The sequence below is a fragment of the Saccostrea cucullata genome, unplaced genomic scaffold, assembly GCF_032062105.1.
Source record: "Saccostrea cucullata isolate Sc308-1 unplaced genomic scaffold, CSIRO_AGI_Scuc_v1 ctg644, whole genome shotgun sequence".
Lineage (NCBI taxonomy): Eukaryota > Metazoa > Mollusca > Bivalvia > Ostreida > Ostreidae > Saccostrea > Saccostrea cuccullata.
In genome coordinates this window covers 273,660-283,213 of record NW_026929567.1, presented here as the reverse complement: position 1 = coordinate 283,213, position 9,554 = coordinate 273,660, and the positions used below count along the sequence as shown (strand labels likewise).

The window sequence follows — 9,554 nt, the reverse complement described above, 5'->3', positions numbered from 1 at the left end:
TTAAGTTTATCCATTTAGAGGTTTAAAAAGAATTCATAGCCAGTCCCCCCCGGCCTCTTTTTCCATGTATTTTATAAAATTTAAAGTCATTAAACATTAAACTGAGAGCTATTTTTGTTTAAATTCTGTAATACAGATAGGAAGAATTCTAGAAAATAACATTTTTTTAGTTTTGGACATGATTTGAACTATTTTTTGAGTATCGCTAACTGTATCCTTGAAATTTTTTATGTGAAAATTTCAGAAACTTTGACTTTCAATATTTTCTAAAGTGTACATTGGCCAAGGGTAATTTTTTCATATTTTGTTAACATAGGTATTCTTAACAATAAGCAATAAAATTTACTGGATTAAAACATCCCCCCTTTTAACTAGAAAAGTTTCAATTCCACTAAAAATTGTCACTTTTTTTCAAATTTTGGAACATTGCCAAATTCATGACCTATTTGCACTAAAACAAAATGAATGTCAATCATTCTGACTATGCATATAAAAAGAACTAATCTTTATTCTTTTACAACAAAACAAAATATTTGAATAATTTTTAAAGTTGCAATTTTTTTTCTTCTCAAAATATGTCCAAAATGTTAAAAAATTACCTCAAATTTTGTTGCATAAGAGCTATTTTTAGTAACAGGCCATAAAACATATGTGGGGTGGATTAGCTCAATAGAAATTTGTCTGATTTCATTTTATGCATAGTAGATTTGGCTCTTAAAATTTGAATGCAATCGGAGAAACCTGCTTTCGGACTATTTTGCATGCTTTTCTCGGAGACAGGCTGTTAAGCAGATTCGAATTAAATTTAAGTCAAAATTAAATTAGTTGAAAGATCACCTTACATTTTAGGGGCAGAGAATACACCTTTTTTGCGACGTTCATGACCCTCAACGTTCCTAAATGTCTGCGTTAAACAATCAGTACTCTACCTTACATGCAATAACTATTTTTTTATATAGAGGAAAACAATCTTTGAATCCCATTCTATTAATAGACCAACTTTTCTATTAAAACATAGTGTGTTATGTCCTTTCTGTACTTTTTCCCCGTCTGTGATGAATATAAAACATACCAAGAAAAATTTATTACCTTTCGTGCTCCGGCTACGCGTTCGACGACGTCATTTTCATCAAACTGAATTCAAACAACACTTTGAAAATCATGCCACCAGCCGTCTGTTTCTAAGGCTATTTATATGAAAATTTGACATTTCATAAAAATTTTGATTATGGTTTCATTGAATTAAATTTCAGCTCAATCTTATACATATTACTAAAGAAATAAAAACAAAGAACAAGGGGCGTTTTAGCCGTTTAAATGCCGCGTGTTGAAATTTACTTTTAATTTTCGAGGAGGAAAGCCAAAACAATTTCCTTTCAGATGATATATATCAGTATATGTTTATTTTTTTAAATATTATATAAAAAATTGCCTGGAAATGCCGTTGTTTGGAACTTAACGTCGCCATTTTAGCGTTGACGTTATACACGTCAATTGTAAACGTGCTGTGATAAATCCATACACATATCAGTATAACACAATTCGTATCGTTTTAATCAATGTAAAATAAAAAGAAGGAAAAACATTATTATAAATAGAAAGCAATTTTCTTTAATGATCATTAAATAATAATAATTTGAACAATTTTTACTCGAATATGTAACACAGACCATTCATTCATTCAAACACCAACAAGAATTATGCTGCTGTAAAAGAAACGTAAGGACGATCTATATATCGTGAAAATAATCATACATGTACTAAGTATTTAAGGTATTTCAGTTGGAAATTTCTTTCAATGATAAATAATATCGATAAATGTGAAATATATCACTGCCAGAAAATACATGTAACTAGCTTATGTAGACAATCTATTCTTCAGTTGAGCTCTCCTCGCCGCTGTCAGAATCGTCGATCACGCGAGCTGCGTCCTCGAGGTGTTCTGACCAATCACGCACTCCCTGCACGGGCTTATCCTGGTGTCGGGCATGCGATAAAAACCAAATTACGCTTGTTATATGTCCGCAGGAACCAACAATACGTGCGCCGGCTTTACACTTACAGTACCATGATATGACAACACCATCTTCGTACTTTACCCAACAGGAATACTTTTTGGAACTGACATGACGACTCTGAATTTTGGCTCCAATAATACCATCCAGGTCCTCGTTCACAAGAATTTCGTATGTACCGTCATCCTGTAAGTGTTCCTGGGTGTATGCTTTTGCCATTTTTACTTGGTACACTCCTAGCGTTAACTGGCGAATTTCGGAATCAGACAGTTTAGGGAAGTCTTGCGCAAAACCGGCTGCGTCAATTTTTTGCCATGAATATGTCCTGTTTGACAGTCCATTACTTTCTACAAATTCCTGTAGCTCGTTTGTCCGCTTGGAGAGATGCAGCATTTTTAGGGTCATGGCCTGATCCTCTTCCGCATTGCCAGAACTTAAGACGGAAGTAAATCTGTTGCATAGGGCACACACGATTCTTACGTAGTCGCCAATGAAGGGAATCTGTGTATTTGGTATGACATGATTCAGATATTTCCATCTCTTCAACCTCGCATTGGCTGATTCGACAACCCACCGCACCTTTAAAATTGATTTGAATTTAAATTATTTAAACAAAGCGCCCATTTTTTAATGATGTAAAATATTTCATAAATACTAGAAGACAAGTACAATGTACAAATGTACAGGAAATTAAATGTAAAATTATAGTAAAAATAGTTAAAATACCTTGGTTATTAAGCGTGATTGGTTAGCTTCCTGTGTGGTGTGTTGAGATGTGCCCCTCTGCAAAAAGCAAGGCATTTCCATGTTGACACCAATGTCGCCAAGCACCTCGGAACTATCCCGGAATCCACGATCTACGATGAACGTGTCACCATCCTGTAGCCAGTCTCGCATTTCTTCGGTGTTGCTCCGGATCATGTGGTTTAAGATTCCGGAATCGTTGTTCTTCGAGTCGGCGAGGTACGGCCCCAGGACAGACACCACATATCCTGACGTAGTTACTACCATCATCGGTTTCACTAATGGCCTGTGCTTGTGCATACTGAAGGAGCGCCTTGAAAATCTGAAGTTACATGATTTCTGTATATAAATGTACGTCCCGTCAAGAACAAGTAGGACAGGTGGGCGTTGTTCATAACCAGGGGAAAAAAGCTCTTTAGCCAGTGGTCTAGTGTGCATGGTTAGATATTACGTCTTCTCTAGTGAGATGGCCAAATCCAAGATTTTGAGGGACAAAATCTTTTAATAATGCCCTCCGTGCAGACGATATAGCACGACGAATCTAAAATTCAAAGTAAGAGCATTTATAAACTTATTACTTGTAATTGATTTCTTATTGATTTCTAACTTTATAATTTATAAAATCATTGATTAATTTTTAAGTATTAATTAAATATATTACCTGCCATTTGTTCATGTTGAAAAGGGTACACATAATCTTGTTTTCAAGGCCACATCTAAGTTTGACGAGCAACACAGCAATGCAGGTTCTAATACTTCTAGATTTAGAAGTCTTTATATCTTGATTGTAGCTGACAACCTCGTTAAATTGCCTTCTGTCTAAACCCGTAAGATTGATGTAATCCTGATCAGACATATTGGAATCATTGTCGAAGTCAAGTCGAACAGCACCATTGCGTTTTGCAACATCTCGCAAGCTTTCAAGAAACTCGGCAAGACCAATTTCATCGAAGGACGTGTAACAGCGAAGACTTGATGAAACACCCGATTTTAAGACGTCTTCAACAAAATGACCATCATGAATGTGGCACGGGCAGCACCTAGCCCCAGGCTTCATAAAAATGAAATTTTGCACGAACATCTCACACCTTGCTTTTTCTGGAACAACAACTAGTTTGCGGGCCTTTTTCTCACATATGACACATGCATCATGTCGGTATCCTGCAGAAGACACTGGTATTGTAATGGGTGGAACACTGTTTTCTTTGTTGGTACTACATGTATCAGAAGCAATGGGTGTTTTATATGTAGGAATATTAGATCGTGTAGAGTAATACTGTTGTCGACATCGATTACAGACAATGTCATTCTCAAGTATGTCCGTAACAAAAGTCTTTAATTGATAAAAACTTTCTGAGGCCATTATTTTTCTTTCCATGCAGAAATCTCCCCTCATTTTTCTTTAATCGCTTATGGCATCCAACGCATGAGTATGCTTTGATTTTCGACATATTTATCTGAAAATAATACAAGGACATTAAATATATATCATTATTGTCGCTTTAAGTACATTTAGCTAATTTTGTCAAGCATTCCAAAGTCATCAGGTACGGATCTACGATTTCGATTTGAAAGGGGATGGGAGGGGGAATAATCATTTGATTAGGCAGAGTCTACAGGTCGCCTTGAGGAAAGTACTCCTCCCTTTTCTGGCGCCACATCGAAAACGGACTACTGGAAATGAATTTCTTTGTAGATTCAGACTTATAATTTTTTTCTTATGAGAATGTTTTTATTAAAAATTTTTTGCAGTGCATTTTAAAAATGTTTGGTCCCCGTGCCTTATACATTTTAACGTGCTTTCACTTTGTTTTATAGGACATAGAAAGAAACTTCTTAGCCCCCCCCCCCCCCCCCCCCTCTGCGTTATTACTTCGTTCCCCCCCAAAAAACAGAGTGAAAAATGCAGTGGTGTGGATGGGGACCAGGAAAGAAAAAGGGATAGAAGTTTTTTTTCTTTAACTTTAACAAAATAAGACTTTTATTGACCTCATCGTCGTGGAAAATGACCGGTATTTCTAGGCATGGATATTATAACTTTTCTATTAACTGAAGTTGAGGACTGGGTTCGGGTATGATAATCTATATGATATAAAGTAATGAAAATGTGAGACCATCTGTCCCCGGATAAATTGTCGCCACACAAGGCTCTGTGTATATTCCTTATCATGCATAAGTGCTTGTCATTTTATTTACATAAAGACACGTATTTCATTGTAAGGGTAAAACAAATACTTCAAAAAGTTTAGAAATAACAAATATTCATTCAGTAAACAGCAATGCTGATCTGTAGTATATTATAGTGATCTATAGTATATTAATATGTACATTGATTATGTTTACATGTAAATCTATAAAAGACACATAACTATGTAGGATCTGATTAAAAAAGTCTGAAGAAAAAAAAACGTGTTATATAATCAATACGTAAGGAGAAGTATATTCAAATTCAAACGTCTTTCTTTGCATGTGAAAAAAAAAATTGAGAAGGATTTTTTTGTTTCTTTTTTTTTTTTGGGGGGGGGGGGGTTGAAACTTCTCTCTGAAAAAAGGAAATCTGCATTCGTATAACTGTTATTCTAAGATCCTATAACAAATGACACTGTAGTTACACTGTATCATAGTGTCGATGGTTATAAAAACATCATGTTTATCTCTATTGTATTATACATGTAATAAGTGTCATATTTATACACGTTCAATGTTTTAGAATATGTCATGACCCTGCAGCGAATGTCAGTAAGTAACTCTAACATAACCCACGGGATGGGGGGGGGGGGGCATGGCATTTGCAGTTATTTAATGTCACTCTGTACCATCGGCTCATGCATTGAACATGTCTGAGAGAGGAATGTACGACAACTCTGTATAGGAAATTAATTAATTAATAATTATATACACCAAAGCAAGTAAAAGTGCTTGAACCACACACCCTCCCTCTCTTAGAGCACGCAGACACTTCCCCGGAAACGCGGATCTTTGTGAAATAGGTATACTGGTATCTCATAATATCGCAGTACTTAATCTTTTTGCATAAAAAGTGTTATTCCAATTTTTTACTTTGACTTTCATCAAATACTATCCATAAACCAATCTATATGGCCTAACGTTTTAGTGTCAACTTATTTCTCAAGTATTCATTGTTTCATTTGTTGCCTATTTTTAGAACAGGAAGTCTTATTTACCTCCTAAATTGTAGATTCTCGTAGTATCGCGGTATACGAAAACGTGGAAACTTGTGGATGACATGGACTTCAATTTTTCTTTTTTATATTTACAGTGTATTTCCACATAAAAAAAATAACATTAATACAAACTAAAGACTTTCAAAACATGAATTTTATTCTGGCTTTTACTAGGTTATAAAATCATTGATCTAAATATGATATAAACGGGAATGGAAATGTGTAAAATTACATTTTATTTGAATAAAAAATTACCGACACATATTCCAAACTTTTAAATCACCATAAAAGTTTACATTCGGACTGCAAACAGATTTTTGGAAAATAGCACGATGCAATTATGATACCCGGGATATAATGAGAACCTTAACAACACTGCCACGACGAAATAAACTTTTAACGTTTGGGGAATGAGTTTAAGGTTTTTTCTTCTTGTTAGGAAATTTCTGGATTTATTTTTTTTTTAATAAAAAGTACACCCCCCTTAGAAATTATTCCTAGATCCGCGCCTGTTATAAGTGAAAGAGGACCTTATGACAGAAACGTTACACCTCACCCACTCCTAGCTTTTGAATGTTGTACTTTTATTTTTTAATTAATAAATATTAAGATCTTTCCTTTACTTTTTTATCTGTTACAACAAAAAGTAAAGAGGCGCTTCTAGCATTTCGAGGACATTTTTAGTAGGAAAAGGTTACGTTTGGGGGAAAAAAGTGGGGAGGGGGCAGGTCCCCCTGATACTACGCGCTGATATCCTTTTTTTTTTAAATATACATACATGTACAATACCAGTATCATGGAAGATTAGATACGTGTGGTAATTAAATAAAATATATAATGCAAATCTTAAATACTGTGTTGTTGATTTAATATATTGAACTTGATATCTGCAGGTTAACACTCGTAATGTTTTGAAGTCACTCATCACAATTTATGATTTACATTACTTGACAGAACTTTTTCGAGTCGTCTTGTTTTTGTTTCAATGGATTGACTCTGTTAGGGAAATTCAATACACATTTTCGCTAGAAAAATTCTTCTCAAAGGGTATAAAATGTAAGATGTAATATAATTTGTATCCTTTAATTAGCCATGTACGTGGCTGGATTTGTACAGGCTAAGGGTTGTCAATCATACATAAGTGTTGAATATTGAATCATGTTTTCGATAGTTAATTAAGAATACAGCCATTAATAACATACTTACGTGAAATAATCAACAGGTAGGCACCATTCTTCTAGGTTAATAACTATTCTTCAAATCTACAACTGTAATCTTCGGCAGTTCATTTGAATAACGGTTTCCAAGGTGATTATAAATCGAAGAAAAGTTGAAATATTTAAGAAATTCTGCAAATTCCGTGAACGTTTTCTGTAATTTTCATAGGGAGCGCAGATGACAACCAACACCAAATTTGGCATACAGTAAGAAGAAGTAATATTGCATACGTGTACCAAATATAAAATTGGTTGTTACATGCGCTGGTGTTGAAAATTACGATGAAATGTTCAATTTAATGCATTTTTTCTTATTTTTCATTGAACGCACTGTTTTTGGCGCGCTATAATGACGTCACAGTAAGTCATACGTCATTTTTTAATAGATGTGAATGAAGTACATAGCCTTGTCAGTTTATTGAACAACATTGATGCATGAACTATAGGAGATTAAAATATACGAAAATCCACGGCTATAACATGTAAATACCGCTCCTAGTTCTTTAATAGTTATATTTGTAAATTATTCCAAATATTGGTCGTGCGCCGACAGACCATATCGGCGTTCATATAAATAGTCCCAATATAATTAATATGAAGGATATATATTTAAGAATTCACAATTGTAAAGAACATTGAATGTATTATATCTATGCAAAATTTGGTTAGTATTGGCTACGTGTTAAAAAAATTACTAACATTGTCTACGACTTTTTGGGACAACCCTGGTATATTTACCCATTTTATACCAAAAAATGGACTTAAAATAAAAAAAATAAAATAAAAAACAATACATTTGCTTTGTTTTTCTGGTAAGCAAACAGTGAAATTGATTTGAAAACCCTTTTCGTGTATACTCACGCGTAGAAATATACACGGAGAAACGTGCGTTTACGTGACGTCACAATGAAGCTGCATGCAGCGACGTTAGTAAAAATGCAACGATATAGGGCAGCGAGAAATTCCAACATTTAGCATATTTTAGTCGCTTCCAAACATGGTAAATGTAAATATAAGGAATGTTTTTCAGTTTAGAGCATTATTGGTGTGAGAATCACACCGACTTGCACGTAGGCATTTTTTTCATGAAGCGCTAGCGCGCTTCATGAAATATGGGAAATATGCCTACGTGACAAGTCGGTGTGATTCACACACCAATAACTCCACAAAACTGAAAAACATTCCTTAAATAAATACACAATTATGTAAATACCTCGAAAAAATGTATTTATTGCTCTGATAAACAAAAACTAAAGTAATTATATAGAAAAAAAACATACAGCCCGGATTATTAAAATAAATGGGTTCGCTCTCTGGTCCCACTTAAGGTTTGATCGGCGTCCTCAACGGGTGCTCTACAGGTTCGATCGGGGTCAGAACATTATTTTGAACTTCTTTTATCAATATAACTTTTCAAAATATCTCGATATAAAGCGTTAAAAATTAGCATTATGGCGTTTTGTGGTCCCTAGTCATAAAATTCATAATGTGTAATTGTAGATTGCTGATAGAATATGTTTGCTTCAGTAATGTATAGCAAAATATTTACTGTAACAGAGCTATCGATTAAAGGCTTAGGGCTCTTTTTGAAGCCTACTTAGAGGAGTTGATCTCTTTTCTTGATTTGCATTAAGGCTCAAAGGATCTTGAACACTTTTTGTTCAGCAACTATTCCGAAAGTTGTTAATTTTTTTCTTTATATCTATTGGACCCTTCTAGGCTTCCTTATTCAGTGTGTGTTGCAACATGGATAGTTACTGTTGTGGTTACTGTTGTTACGCAATAGAGAAATTAATTTACTTTGGCCCTCATTATTTTAAACGCATGCGCAAATTATGGGTATGGAATACAGTAAGAAAGCACTGCCACTAATAAGAAGGTAAGTATTATATTTAGTTTAATTGAGTAATTTTGACCCTTATTATTATAAACGCATGCGCAGATTATAAGTATTAGATACAACAAGGGAGCACTGCCACTAAATAAGAAGGTAAGTATTATACATGTATATGTATAGTATAAGTAAAAACAGTAATATGTTCAACAAAATATTTCTTTTCCATGAAAAGTCACCCCGAGAAAATCCTTTGACTTATTTTGTGTTCGAGATGTACTTTGGAGTTTAAATCTATCTTTGTAACGACAAAAGGTCTATATTGAAGAACATGGCTGAAAATATGAATTAAAAGGCCAATGTTTATGGTGTCTGCATTTACAAAAAACCTTTCTTTAAGGGCGAAAACGTAAGTCTTTTTTAAATTTAAAAAAGCACCTCTTAGATTTAAAAAAAAAATACGGATTAATAAAATCTTAAAACACGATATTTGAAAGCAAAAACATATTTTTAAATATAATTATAGATTTATTTTCTGATAGAAATAAACCTAAACAAT

At 33.9% G+C, this 9,554-nt stretch overlaps 1 protein-coding gene across 3 annotated transcripts; it reads right to left on the bottom strand.

Annotated features, from left to right (window-relative positions):
- Positions 1–1,356: 1,356 nt before the first annotated feature.
- On the bottom strand, positions 1,357–7,663 carry LOC134281247 (uncharacterized). Of its 3 annotated transcripts, XM_062763723.1 has the most exons (4): positions 7,151–7,663; positions 3,421–4,216; positions 2,742–3,300; positions 1,357–2,594 (listed from the first exon to the last, which is right to left on the bottom strand). In XM_062763723.1, exons 3-4 carry the CDS (start codon positions 3,195–3,197, stop codon positions 1,872–1,874), a joined length of 1,179 nt encoding a protein of 392 aa, XP_062619707.1. In that variant the 5' UTR covers positions 3,198–3,300; positions 3,421–4,216; positions 7,151–7,663; the 3' UTR covers positions 1,357–1,871. The 3 variants fall into 3 exon arrangements, with proteins under 3 accessions (XP_062619707.1, XP_062619706.1, XP_062619708.1); XM_062763722.1 differs by lacking the exon at positions 7,151–7,663 and having other exon boundaries at positions 3,421–4,566; XM_062763724.1 differs by lacking the exons at positions 3,421–4,216; positions 7,151–7,663 and having other exon boundaries at positions 2,742–3,403.
- Between the last annotated feature and the right edge of the window lie 1,891 nt (positions 7,664–9,554).